Genomic DNA, 15,018 nt, shown 5'->3' with positions numbered 1-15,018 from the left:
TCTGGTCCCTGTATATGCAGCATCAGCATCACCTGGGAACTTCACAGAAATGCCAATTCTCAGGCCCTATTCCAGACTTACTGAACCAGAAACTTTAAGTGCAGGGCCCAGCAATCTGTATTTTAACAAACCCTCCAGGCGACTGTGATGAGAACACCTGTCTAGACAACCATTTGCGAACACAGGTATATAGAACAGGTCTGTACTCAAGAGTTGAAAAACTTATGTTTGATTTCTATCTTTCACTAACTGCAACCTTGAATGAGTCACAATTTCTGCCTGCCCTAATTATATAATAGATAAAATCAATTTCCTACTTCACAAGATTTTGAAAATAGGTATATGAAAGCTTCTCAAGTTCCTCAGAGATAAGTCAATCTAAGGTGGTGATAACATGATAATAATAATAACCTTCATCCTGTTTTTATCAAGCTACTCCAACTTGTCATACAATAAATTCTAAGCCTGTTTTTCAAGGTTTTAGTCACCCCACACAACTTGATGGTTATTAGCCATTTAACAAGCATATATATTTTTTAAATTCTCACCTGAGGACATGCTTGGAGAGAAGAAGGGAGGAAAGGAGGGAGGGAAGGAGGGAGAGAGGGAGGGAGAGAGAGAGAAAAAAAGGGAGAGAGGGAGGAAGGGAGGGAGAAACACTGATCGGCTATCTTCTGCATGTGTCCCAACCAGGGATCGAACCTATATCCCAGGTATGTGCCCTGACCGGGAATTGAACCTGCAATTTTCTGTGCACAGTACGATGAGACACTCCAGCAGGCCAACAAGCATACCTTTTATTCCTCCAATCATTAACAAAAACTAAGCAGTACTAAGCCTAGTATCATTTTTCCTAAAAGACTACCTTTCTTTCTCTCCTCCCGTTCTTGAAAATTTCTCTAAGAAGGTATGCATTTGCCCTAACCAGTTTGGCTCAGTGGATAGAGCATCGGCCTGCGGACTGAAAGGTCCCAGGTTCGATTCCGGTCAAGGGCATGTACCTTGGTTGTGGCACATCCCCAGTAGGAGGTGTGCAGGAGGCAGCTGATTAATGTTTCTAACTCTCTCTCTCTCCCTTCCTCTCTGTGAAAAATCAATAAAAATAAATATATATATATTTTTTAAAAAAGGTATGCATTTATATAAAGAAAATAGACCTAAAAAGGACTTCAGGTAAATATAAAAAATTGACTAAAACCAATTATCCTCCCTTTCTCTCTTCCACCACTAATTTTACTAAGAGTGGCATTTTTAACTCTCAAGATAAAACGTAATTTTATCAGAACAATTTAAATAAAATCTTTTGCAGTTCCCCTTGAAGACATTATGCCAGATTCTGAACCACAAGTTACACTGGCATCTATACAATCATGTTTTCATTTACTGGGCTTATGCTGAAGGAATGCACTGGCAGTTTAAAGTAGGTTAAAATAAATCTTTTCTTCGTGCTGGTCAAACCTGTTGTGATCTTCACATGCCCAGTACCCCAACTATAGATAGTATTTCAGAAACAGTTTTAGGAAAATAGATATGAATCCCCCAAACCTGAACCGAATTTCAGTGGTTTCTGACTTCAGAAGCCTGTTTCTACTCATAGTCACCTGCCTCATTTTCAAGACCTTTCTATAGCGTGCATTCAAACGGACATGATATGGAAACTCTCTCCAAGACCAAATCAATATTGGATAAGCTATCCTAAAAATAACCATCTAAAACCCAACCCAACCCAAAATGGCAACCTAAAGACTTACTTACCAATGACAGGGTTGCTACTTCTGTGAGCTGGTTTAGGGGGAGGCACAGGGGGCTGCTTGGCAGGGCCCGTATGAGGGAGGCTCGGGGTAGCAGTAGTGTTAGTGCTGACAGGAGCAGCAGGAAGAGTCCTGGGTGCTGGGGTAGGGGGCACAGAGGCATTAATAACAGTTTTTGGTAGGTTTGTGGCGGCAGCAGTGGCAGCAGGTGCTGTGGTGGGGGCGGCGGTAGAGGTGGAGGACATGGACCTTGCTGTGCTGCCAGAGCAAGTGGCATCCTTCGCTTGCCCTTCATTTGCTTCATGAGAAGAGGACAATGGTCTCTTAGGGGGAAGTAAAGGCTGTTTGGGTGCATTCTCAGGAACGAGCTCTGCTTCAGAATTAGGCCGGCTTCCAGTTGAGCCTAGGTAATAACAGATACGATTTAAAAGGAAAGAGAGTAACAAGACAGACTAAAAGAGCTAACAATTTATAATCAACTTTACCCATTATTTAATTTATAGATTAACTAAAGGCACGGTGCATGGAATTCATACACGTGCGGGGGGGGGGGGGGGGGGGGGGGGGGGCGGTGTCCCTCAGCCCAGCCTGCACCCTCTCCAATCTGGGACATCCCTCTCACAATCCAGGACTGCTGGCTCCCAACCACTTGCCTGCCTGCCTGCCTGATTGCCCCTAACCACTTCTGCCTGCCAGCCTGATTGACGCCTAACTGCTCCCCTGCCAGGCTGAATGACGCCTAACTGCCCTCCCCTGCCAGCCTGGTCACCCCTAACTGCCCTCCCCTGCCAGCCTGGTCGCCCCTAACTGCCCTCCCCTGCAGGCCTGGTCGCCCTCAACTGCCCTCCCCTGCAGGCCTGGTAGCCCCTAACTGCCATCCCCTGCAGGCCTGGTCGCCCCCAACTGCCCTCCCCTGCAGGCCTGGTCGCCCCCAACTGCCCTCCCCTGCAGGCCTGGTCACCCCCAACTGCCCTCCCCTGCAGGCCTGGTCGCCCCTAACTGCCCTCGCTTGCCAGCATGGTCGCCCCCAACTGCCCTCCCCTGTAGGCCTGGTCCCTCCTAACTGCCCTCCCCTGCTGGCCTGATTGCCCACAACTGCCCTCCCCTGCCGGCCATATTGTGGTGGCCATCTTGTGTCCACATGGAAGCAGCCATCTTTGACCACATGGGGGTGGCCATCTTGTGTGTTGGAGTGATGGTCAATTTGCATATCACCTCTTTATTATATAGGAAGGATTAACAGGCAAGTTTCCCAACTGCAAAATACTTAAGGTATATAACACTTTTTTAATGAGTAAGTGAGACTTATTATTGTAGTGATTTGTCATACAAGAACCAGGAGGAGGCACATTCGATAGAATACCTTGGGTGGAGAAAGAAAAATGTGTACCTTAAAAATGTCCTACCGTTATCTGACATTTAACATCTTCCATCCTTGAGAATCACAAATATAGATACTTTGTGAATGAAAGAATGAGAGGGGGGAAATTCTACTTAAAGTTACAACTGGTTGGGGAATTGCTAGAGAGCAGAATTCCCTCTGGGTTTCATTTCTCCCCTTGCTCTTGCAAATCCCTGAGGTAAATGAGAATGACTGACCCATGGCTCTTTTTTAAATTTTTACAGAGAGAGGAAGGGAGAAGGAGAGATAAAGAGAAACATCGATGTACTGCCTCTACTGGGGATCGAGTCCGCAACCTGGGCATGTGCACTGACCAGGAATTGAACCAGTGACCTTTTGGTTCATGGGTTGACACTCAACCACTGACACAACGGCCAGCTTTTTTTTTTTTTTTTTTAAGTCCATGGCTCTTAAACTAAAAAATCCAGTTTCTTACCTAGTTGCTTCTTTGGATCCTCTTCTGGAACAGGTTTCCCAAGACTTGCTATTCTTTCTGGCTCTTCCTCTACTGGGACTGGACTAGAAGATCTGGCATCCCCAATGGGGGTGGTGTGGCCATTCTTTAACATGGCATGGTTCAACTTCCCTGGTTCCTCACAATCTGCAAGGTCCAAACAGAAAGGGCAAACTGATGAAACTGGCATGGTCATCTTATCCCATTTCCTCCTCTTCCTTTATTTTTTGTTTTTTAAATATATTTTATTGGTTTTCTACAGAGAGGAAGGGAGAAGGATAGAGAGCTAGAAACATCGATGAGAGAGAAATATCAATCAGCTGCCTCCTGCACACCCCCCACTGGGCATGTGCCTGCAACCAAGGTACATGCCCCTGACGGGAATCGAACCTGGGACCCTTGAGTCCACAGGCCGACGCTCTATCCACTGAGCCAAACCGGCCAGGGCCCTCCTCTTCCTTTTTAGCTTATTATTTAGATCTAGGTTGTTATTATTATTACTAGAGGCCCAGTGCATGAAATTCGTGCACGGGGGTTGAGGGGAAGTCCCTCAGCCCGGCCTACACCCTCTCCAATCTGGGACCCCTCAGGTGATGTCTGACTGCCAGTTTAGGCCTGATCCCTGCATTTGGACATCCCTATCGCAATCCAGGACCACTGGCTCCTAACCGCTCACCTGCCTGCCTGCCTGATCACCCCTAACCACTCTGCCTGCCTGCCTGATGCCCCTAACTGTTCCCCTGCCTGCCTGATCGTCCCTAACCACCTCTGCCTGCCTGCCTGATTGCCCCTAACCACCTCTACCTGCCTTCCTGATGCCCCTAACTACCTCTGCCTGCCTGCCTGGTCGCCCCTAACTGCTCCCCTGCCAGTCTGATTGCTCCTAACTGTTCTCCCCTGCCGGCCTGATCACCCCTAACTGCTCTCCCCTGCCAGCATGATCGCCCCTAACCACCTCTGCCTCAGCCCCCGCCACCGTGGCTTTGTCTGAAAGATGTCCAGTCTATCCAGTCTAATTAGCATATTACCCTTTTATTAGTATAGATTTTCATTATTATTTGGATCCTTATAGTAGTGGAAATTAAGTAACTCCTTTTTAAAATAGACATTTGATAGCCTATTATGTGCCAGCTGCATTGCTACATGAATAAGACAGACTTACTATACATGTAATTATAGTATTAAACATTAAGAGCTATAATGGATGAAGTGGTAGGAATAAAGAAGAAATAACGATCTTGGGGTGGGAATGTGGTTAGGAAAGCTTCACAGAAAGTGATAGCTAAACTTGGTCTTAAAGGAAGGGTAGGAACCTACTAGACTGATAATGAGATAGATTCTTTAATGTATCTAGGAAGAAGGAACAGCATGTATAAAGATGTGAAATTATTTGACATTTTTGGGAACTGGCAACTAGTTAAGTCTGGCAGTAGAAGAGATGCATATAAGGAAAAGTTATGGATAGGACTGGAGAGGTAAGCAAGAGCCAGGCTATGAAAGATACCAAACATCATGTAAAAGAGCCCGGACTGAATCCTGTAGGTAACAGGAAGCCAATGAATTCAAGTAGGAGAGAGATCTGATCTGACCTGCCTTTTAGAAGGTTAACTCAGAGCTGTGAGGAGGATGGATTGCACTGTGATTGAACAGGGAAACGAATAATGAGCTACTGTTAGAATATATAGGTGAGAAGTAGCAGAGGGTGCCTGTGTGTATTATGGGTCGAGAGCAACGGGCAGAACGGACAGATGCATCAGAGATAAATATGAAATACAAACTAAACTGCAGGAATCATCACTAGGCTGAAGGCTTTGGGATGACCACTCATCACTATGAAAATTGTAGGTAAGATTCCTTCACGGAGCAATTAGACAAACATTCCCAGCTACTGCTGAGGTTTTTCTATACTCCTTTGGAGAGAAAACTAAAAACAAAAACAAAAACAAACCACACCTGAGGCTGAAGACTAAAACCTCTGTCTCAGCTCCTAGTGTGCGAACTGGAACTAGATGCTCTCTAGCTGGTGCCCTTTATTTAGACAGTGTCATTCTTCATGCAGGCTAAATAAGAGGCGGAGCTTGGGCGAACAGTAGTGAAGAGACTAAGGCAAACGAGCACTAAATAAAAATGTACTTCTAAAGCTGAGATTCTGACAACTACTTTATTTTTTTTTAAATGGGGAGGGGCAAGAGCACAACAATTTTGCAAATGTAGTAAGTTACTACTTATGTTAATTCAGACCAGCGTTCACGAAACAGGTCTTTCTGGAATACAGAGCAATGAATCATCTCAGCGCCAACACAGACTGCTACTTTTGAAAACAATATAGTGAAAGGTGAAGACACATCATTAATTGGTTTCTACTCAGCACATATTAGTAAAATATATGTAAAAGCGATCGGCCCTGGCTGGTTTGGCTCAGTGGATAGAGCATCAGCCTGCGGACTGAAAGGTCCCAGGTACGATTCTGGTCAAGGGCATGTACCTTGGTTTCAGGCACATCCCCAGTGGGGGGCGTGCGGGAGGCAGCTGATTGATGTTTCTAACTCCCTATCTCTCTCCCTTCCTCTCTGTAAAAAATCAATAAAATATATTTTTTAAAAAATAAAAGCGATCAGTTCTCTCCCAAGTTACTTAATTAGGATAGCCTACTTTGAAGTAAAATTTCTTATATTTAGGGTTTCTGCAATGCTAGCAGAGTGGAGCAGAAGTATCTGGCTTGAATGCCTCTGAATGGCCTCCCTCTCAGAAAATCTATTAAGTATTTTAAAATACAGTCAAGTTAAAACCATAATCAAGCCAAAAGCCATTTTCAAGTATGAAAAGATCTTTAAGGTTCAAACACTGCTTTTGGCCTAAACTGGAAATATATGTCAGGCCCTGAGGCCCATCTCTGAGTTTCTTCTTACAGAATAAAGCTTAGGTCAGTTTTTTGATTGGCATAATGGCATCTTGTCCAATGGCTGCAACTCATTTATCAATTGGGCCTTTGAGCTCCTAGGCAAAAACAACTTTGAGCCAGAGCCAATAGGAAGCAGAGGGCAAAAGAGATTGAATGAAGGTGAAAACCTGGCTGGTGTAGATCAGCGGTTAGTGTTGTCCCACACACTGAAGGGTCTTGGGTTCGATTTCTGACCCCAAGGGAGGCAACCAATCAATGTGTCTCTCTTATAACAATGTTTCGATGTTTCTCTCTCTCTTTCCTCTCCCTCTCCTTCTCCCTTTCCCCCTTCCATTCTCTAAAACTCAATGGGGCCCTAGCTGGTTTGGCTCAGTGGATCGAGCGTCAGCCTGTGAACTGAGTGGTCTTGGTTGGATTTTGGTCAAGGGCATATGCCCGGGTTGCAGGCTCGATCCCCAGTAGGGGGCGTGCAGGAGGCAGCTGATCAATGATTCTCTTTCATCATTGATGTTTCTGTCTCCCTCTCCCTTCCTCTCTGAAATCAATAAAAATATATTTTAAAAAAATAGAACTCAATGGGAAAAATATCCTTGGGTGAGGATTAACAAAAAACAAACAATAAAAACCAGAAAGGAGTAATGTACAGGGTTTTGTGGTGAGTGAGCAAGAAAGGTGAGAGGCATGGAGTGAGGCATGGCTATTATAAAAAAAACAAGGGCCAACGGTGCTGCAACTGAGGGGTTAGAATTTACACACCTCCATACCTGGGAGGTTTTGTGTCCCACTGTAAAAACAAGCAGATGCACGATAAAATAAACACTACATTCGCTCATAACTAACCATGTAAAAATTCATAAAAATAGAAAGAAAAAAATTATTCTCATCTCATCATCCAGAGGTAACCAATGCTAATAGTATTTTTCCTTCAAGCTTCTTTCCTCTGCTTACTTTTAAAAAAATATATTTTTATTGATTTCAGAGAGGAAGGGAGAGGGAGAGAGAGAGAGACAGAAACATCAATGATGAAAGAGAATCATTGACTGGCTGCTTCCCATATGCCCCTCACTGGGGATTGAGCCCATAACCCGGGCATGTACCCCGACTGGGATTCGAACTGTGACCTCCTGGTTTATAGGTTCATGCTCAACCACTGAGCCATGCGACTGGGCCTCTGCTTACTTTTTATAAGGTTGAAATAATAAATCTTCAATATACACAATTTAATTAAATTGTGTGATTAAACAATATATTCACACAGTTCAAAACCTAAAAAATATAATATGCCATCAGTTTGGCTCCTTTCTCCTATTATCCAAAGGAGAAATATGGTATATTTTAAAACTTGGTTTTCAGATTTTGCCTCATAAAAAGTAACTCTAATGTAGACAAATAAAATGCAACCACTGTACTATATAGTCTTAACTCTTCTGATAAGCTGCTTGATAAAAGCCAGACACTGGAGAAAGTCTTGACATTATTAAGCCAGCAATGAGTGTTGAAATACCAAAACATGATCTTTATGACAGACAAACAGAAGATTAGGACAGCAAAATGGGCATGAGACAAATTTGGTCAAAAAAATGTAGAAAAGAGAGGGAGAGGGAGGGGGGGGGAGAGAGAGAGAGAGAGAGAGAGAGAGAGAGAGAGAGAGAGAGAGGAGAGAAAGAGAGAGGGAAAGAGAGAGGGAAAGAGAAAAAGAGAGAGAGAAAGGGAGAAAGAAAGAAAAAGAAAGGAAGGAAGGAAGGAAGGAAGGAAGGAAGGAAGGAAGGAAGGAAGGAAGGAAGGAAGGAAGGAAGGGAGGGACAAAAGAAAGAAAGAAAGAAAGAAAGAAAGAAAGAAAGAAAGAAAGAAAGAAAGAAAGAAAGAAAGAAAGAAAGAAAGAAAGAAAGGAAGAAAAGAAACGACTAAGTACTGTAGCTGGCACAGAGAATGTGTGCTCCAACGATCCGTCACTCAATTTCAGAGGTAAAGATCACAGCCAGATAATTCAGACATGGACCGAAAGGTGAACAGTTGTCCTCTACCCCTGCCAGAAAATGGACTTTAATGAAAGAAATTAGGAGGTAATTATTAGAATAAAATAATTTTATACTTATACCCCTAATTTGACTTTTTGTCCAAAAAAACAACAACACTCTGTTATTCTCACTAGTATGTTTTAATCTTTCTTTCTTTTTTAAAAAAAATATATATTTTATTGATTTTTTACAGAGAGGAAGGGATAGGGATAGAGAGTTAGAAACATCGATGAGAGAGAAACATCAATCAGCTGCCTCCTGCACACCCCCCACTGGGGATGTACCCGCAACCAAGGCACACACCCTTGACCGGAATCGAACCTGGGACCCTTGAGTCCACAGGCCAACGCTCTATCCACTGAGCCAAACCAGTTAGGGCTAATCTTTCATTTACTAGATATTTTCGTTCCCACAAAAATATATGCCTTCCTTAAATAAATCAAAAATAGGTAAAATGGCATTAATTCTATAAAAATATCTTATGAATGTTTAATTTTTATCATTAAGTATAACATCAATAGAGAAAAATGCATAGAACATAAATGTAAATTTCAATGAAATAGTATGAGGAGAAGACTTGTATGATCATCATGGACATTAAGAAATGTTTCCAGCCGAAACCGGTTTGGCTCAGTGGATGGAGCGTCGGCCTGCGGACTGAAGGGTCCCAGGTTCGATTCCGGTCAGGGGCATGTACATTGGTTGTGGGCACATCCCCGGTAGGGGAGTGTGCAGGAGGCAGCTGGTCGATGTTTCTCTCTCATCGATGTTTCTAGCTTTCTATCCCTCTCCCTTCCTCTCTGTAATAAATCAATAAAATATATATATAAAGGTCCAAACCACAAAAATTAAAAAAAAAAAAAGAAATGTTTCCAGACCCCAGAAACCTCCTTTTCTGCCTAGTAACATTCTTTTCCTTCTCCCACAAAGCAATCACTCTCCTAACTCTGTGACGATCCTTCCTTTGTTTTTTAAATTATAGTTTAACCAGTTAAGCGCACATCTCCAAAATCTATTTTAATATTGCCTATTTTTCCTTTACATTTACAGAAATAATACAACATATTTTTTCATAACTGACTTAATTGCTCAATATTACTTATGAGATTGGTATTATAGCATGTAGGTGTAGTTTATTTTCACTGCTGTGTAAGTATTTTATTTTATAAATGTATCACATTATATTTTACTATTATAGGCATTTGGGTTGTTTCCAATTTGCTCTATTGTTAGTAAATACTGCTGCTATAAGAATATTTGTACATATCTTGATACACATGCATACACATTTTTGTTGGATATATGGAAATTTCTGGACATACCTGCACATAGGTTTATATATATCCAGCTTTCACAGATTCTTTAGTGAATTCAATGCTTTTGCAGACTTTCCTATTGAATTTTTTTCTTTTTTAATAGACATTAAAAAAAATATTCTAGATGTACGAATAGTTTTTGTTTTGTTTTTAAAGTTGATCCCCCACTCCCATCAATGGCAAAAGAATGAAAGAAAATTCAAATACCTAGTCAGAACCAAAGGCCAAGTGTACAGACAGGCATATACCATTTGTGTGCAAACTCACCCTGTTCAGAGTCTTCCAACAGAACCCCTCGTTTAACCAGCTCTTCTCTTGGTTTTCGCATAGATATTTTTCGCTCTAAAACTAACATTAAATTGGAAAATAGCACTTAGAAATGTGGCAGTTAAAGTTAACTTTAAGCATTCTAACTCCACAGATTAAACTATAAAGTGGTTCAATTTTCTAGTCTCTGGAAAGAAAAGAACAGGAAAACTCCCTTTAAATTAAAAAAACTTAATTTCTTTCAGATGCTGTGTTATTAGGAAAATAGTATTTCCAAAAAGGAACTACCCTTATATAGTTTCATCTTTTTCAATGATAAGGTATTTATGAATATACTTTCTCTGGGAAGTAGGAAAAAAGAAGCATCTAAGATTTGCTATAGTTTAGAAACTCCATTTACCACTTGATAAACTTGAGTCCCATCAATATATCAACTTGGGAATGAGGCTATAGTAAATAAGGCTTAGTGAGTAACCACTTGGTTTTTTAATTCTAAAAGATTCAATTCCCTCTTCAAATAGGGGGTTATCAAAGCCTGGGTGAGGAATGAAAAAGTTAGGTAACTTCCAAAATAAGGACCTCTTTACTCAGAACATATAACTAAATCTTTATTTTTTCACTTATATATTTTTATTGTTGATAGTATTACAGATGTCTCCCATTTCCCTCTCCCCTTTATCCCCTTCTCTCAGTCCCTCCTCTCCCCCCAGGTCATCACCACCCTACTGCCCATGTCCATGGGCTATGCATAGAAGTATGTTAACTTTAATATCTCACCTTCTGATGTCTCTTTGAATTTATCGCTACTTTTTTTTTTGCGCCATTTCCAGGGCTTGAAGATCTTGCCAAAGCCTGAGAACTTGCTCTTCCTTTTGGTGGGAGGCGTCATGTCTCCTCCTGCTTCCACACTGTCCATGATCATGCCTGGGTCGGCAGTGGGCTGGCCTGCTTCTTCTGTTTCAAGGTGAGAGGGAAGAGAATAGCCAATTCGTTATTCCGGCATAGTCTTGAAACTGTCCCTGCCCCTTTCTTCCTGTTGTAGTTGGAAAGGATCACAGCAATGATAAACAATCATGCAGAGACAGACTTCTTGACATCACAGAGACACCAAACATCAAAATCCATGACAGATAAACTACTGAGGAGGAAAACGAACCAAACCAAGTTGACATCATTTTAGGATAAAAATTCAATGAGATGATTATAACCAGCTCAAAATCTCTTAAAGGCACACAAACAAATGTGGATGTCTTCCCCCTATGCATGAGGTCTTGCCCCATGAAGCCTACTGTTGTTGCCCTTCTCATTCTTTGGCACGAGGAAGGTCTTCCCCAGTAACACTACTATCTCCCCTGTCACTGAAGCAGGGAATTCCACCATGTGTGAGCGACTCATTATTCTTTGTAAAATACTGCCCTCTCCCTATCCTCCTCTTATATCCTGAAAGAGGATATAAATAGTTCAGAGAGGGGGTGACACATTAAGTGTTAACACCTTACTTAATCTGTTTTTCAGATTATTTTCTGCCTTCACAAGACCCTAGGGAGTTCTGGAGCACTGTAAGGGGACTGAGGTGGGGGAGCTGGGGCACAGAAGGATAGTGGTTTAAAATGGAAAAAAAAAAAATTTTTTTTTTTTGAAAGTAGAGTTGAGGTGAGATTCCAGTTTGCTTATCATAATATTGTTTTAGGGACAACTCTGATTTTAAGGATTTCACGAGAAACATAACTGACATGATAAATGTACAGGATTGAAATGTAAGACCATAAGTAAGTCCCTCATAATGACTATACATGCAGGGTTTAGTTAGGTAGCTTTAGTGGCAGAGAAAGGAGCAGCCAAGACTGGGCCAAGAATAATACTTTTAAAAAGCAGGAAGGCAACAAAAAAAAGCAGGAAGGCAACACAATATAGTTTTGCACTCCACCTACTGTCCCAGGGTTCTCTGGAGAAGTCTAGAGGAGAAGAAAAAAAGAGAGTCATGTGGAATAACAGTCCTGAAATTAAAGTGGGACCTTTACTTTACAGAAATACATCAAGGACCACATACTGTATTATCACATGTTAACATGTTTATTGTAAAAAAAGTTTCCATCTGGAGTAAATAGCACTTTTTTGGGGGGATATAAAAGGACACAACAACTTAACTTCACTAAAAACCATTTTTAATACTGTAGATATATTTTCATAAGAGAAAATATACAATCAACATGCATTAATTTTTTAAAAAACAGTTTCAAAATCAATATTTTTCTAATTGATAGATGTGAGTCTAGGGAAGTCCACTGATGAAGGTCAGATGTCCATAACCATCATTACCAGGGTGAATGTAGCAATGGCTGCTGATGCTTTATTTTGATGTATCCAGATGACAGGGCCAAATAGGGTCCTGGTTACTGAAGTACAGCAGATCAAGAGGACGGAGGACAGGGACTCTTTTCTTCCCAGTTGCATGATTTAGTTACGGGCATCCTGGGTCTCAACTACTTTAACTCCCATATGAAATGCAATGGGATCTGATTGTAAAAGTGGACCATATTTTAAAAAGTGTAGTTGCCAGAGACATTAGAAGAACTCCTGTCATAACAATTCCCCCTCAATGGTACCCTGAGGTGAACCCCCAAGAGTAAACACATGGTATTGCTTTTAAGTTAGTGCTTTAACTAAGACAATATTCTCCCAATTGTGGAATGTCAATCAGACCTCAACATATCATAATTTTTAACATATATTAATGTAACCCTTTCAGAATGGAGCTAAGTAACATAAACTTATTCTCAAATTGTAACCTTACTTGCAGAGGGAAGGAGGGACTAAAATTTTAAATATCCTGCTAACTGAATAAACTTCTAAAAGACACATAGGAAAATGCTTGTTTACTTACGAGTAATGGGGTAGATTTTAAAAAAGACAACCCAACCACAAAACAAAACAAAACCCAGACTAATAATATTTTTAAAAAATAGGTTATTAGTAGTATTTGATGCTTTTACAAAGAAAAAAAAAAGGCTTTAGAAATGTTAGATGCTAATAACTTCACAGAAAAGTCCGTCTGAAAAGTCCTTAACTGAAATACATCCAATCTAGCCTGCTCCCACTGTCTTCTCAGATACCTAATAATTTCTAAAGTAGAACTTAGTTCAATCCCATTTAATTTTCCATTATATTGAACAATATATTTGTCTCCCTTTTCTCTTAAATATTAAAAACAATAAAATCATGATATCCTTTTAAATATATTTATGCCTGCTAGCATATGAACTAAAAACAAGCGCTGTTTATATAAAAAAGTATAGCATGTGTGGAAAATACCAACAGCTTATGATTAAAAAAATGAATGTGTCCACTATTACATCTATTGTTAAGAAGAGCCCTCTTCTTCTTCATGAAAAGAAAGTCAGTGAGCCCTAGCTGGTTTGGCTCAGTGGTTAGAGCGTCGGCCTGTGGACTGAAGGGTACCGGGTTCAATTCTGGTCAAGGGCACATACCCAGGTTGCAGGCTCAATCCCCAGTGGGGGCATGTAGGTGGCAGCCAATCAATGATTCTCTCTCATCATTGATGTTTCTATCTCTCTCCTCTCCCTTCCTCTCTGAAATCAATAAAAAATATATTTTTTAAAAAGTCACTGAATATAGTCAGTAAAAAGAGTATTTTTTCCTTTGATGCTTTATGCAAATGTACTTAATTTTAATGTTTATATAACTTTTAGAAGTGGATATGCCTCTTGCCTCATGCAGTGGGGTTCAGCCATACCCAACCCTGAACTAGTTATTAATCCAAATGTATTCATTCATATTCTTATATTCTCATATTCTTTCCACTCCACCTCCCTCTTCTCCCTATGAGAAACAGAACATTATTTCAGTGACTCCCAAATCTAAGTCCAGAACGTGGGACTTAGAAATCTGTTTTCTTTTCTTTTAAATATATTTTTATTGCTTTCAGAGAGGAAGGGAGAGGGAGAGATAGAAATATCAATGATGAGCCGAAACCGGTTTGGCTCCATGGATAGAGCGTCAGTCTGCGGACTGAAGGGTCCCGGTTCGATTCCGGTCAAGGGCATATACATTGGTTGCGGGCACGTCCCCAGTGGGGGATGTGCAGGAGGCAGCTGGTCGATGTTTCTCTCTCATCGATGTTTCTAGCTTTCTATCCCTCTCCCTTCCTCTCTGTAAAAAATCAATAAAATATTTAAAAAAGAAAAGAAATATCAATGATGAGAAAGAATCATTGATTGGCTGCCTCCTGCATGCCCCCTACTGGGGATCTAGTCCACAACCTGGGCATGTATCCTTGACAGGAATCGAACCCAGGGCCCTTCAGTCTGCAAGTTGATGTTCTATCTATGCACTGAGCCAAACCGGCCAGGACTAGAAATCTGTTTTTAAAAATCTTCAAGGTGCCCCACAGGTGTGGCTCAGTGGACTGAGCACCAAAAGGTAACCTGTTCGAGTCCGGGTTGCGGGCCTGATCCCCAGTAGGGGAGGGGATGCAGGAGGCAGCCGATTGATGTTTTTCTCTCACATTGATGTTTCTCTTTCTCTCCCTCTCCCTCCCTCTTGCTAAAATCAATAAAACATTATTTTTTTAAAAATCTTCACAAGTGATTCTTACGATCACACAGGTTGGTAAAGCCAATCCCAGATTGTTATCTAAAACCTGATACATGTTAAAAGAGACAGAGGCAAACATTCTCTGCATGCCTGTAACCAAATACATTGTTGAAGAAAAATGAACTAGAAAATCATGGCTTCATTGCAGTGTTTTTTACTCATACACAATATTCCTACAGAATTGTGCGGGTCTCCCTGAGTTTCTTAGTTTCAGATATAGTTTAAATTAAAAATAAACAATACAGTCCTGGCTGGTGTGGCTCAGTTGGTTGGGTGTTGTCCCGTGCACCAAAA

At 41.2% G+C, this 15,018-nt stretch overlaps 1 protein-coding gene across 1 annotated transcript in view; it reads right to left on the bottom strand.

The window, feature by feature from the left end:
- Nucleotides 1-15,018, bottom strand: part of PHACTR4 (phosphatase and actin regulator 4) — a 56,969-nt gene that overhangs the window by 14,024 nt on the left and 27,927 nt on the right. Inside the window, exons 3-7 of the mRNA XM_054720809.1 lie at nucleotides 12,042-12,065; nucleotides 10,888-11,064; nucleotides 10,111-10,191; nucleotides 3,594-3,754; nucleotides 1,756-2,158 (exon numbers count right to left, since the gene is read on the bottom strand). Coding sequence (XP_054576784.1) covers nucleotides 1,756-2,158; nucleotides 3,594-3,754; nucleotides 10,111-10,191; nucleotides 10,888-11,064; nucleotides 12,042-12,065 — 846 coding nt within the window. The remainder of the gene's footprint in view (nucleotides 1-1,755; nucleotides 2,159-3,593; nucleotides 3,755-10,110; nucleotides 10,192-10,887; nucleotides 11,065-12,041; nucleotides 12,066-15,018) is intronic.

Source organism: Eptesicus fuscus, chromosome 9 (genome assembly GCF_027574615.1).
Source record: "Eptesicus fuscus isolate TK198812 chromosome 9, DD_ASM_mEF_20220401, whole genome shotgun sequence".
NCBI classification, from domain to species: Eukaryota; Metazoa; Chordata; class Mammalia; order Chiroptera; family Vespertilionidae; genus Eptesicus; species Eptesicus fuscus.
Note: the sequence above shows the minus strand (reverse complement) of the source record. Positions and strands in the feature narration are given on the sequence as shown.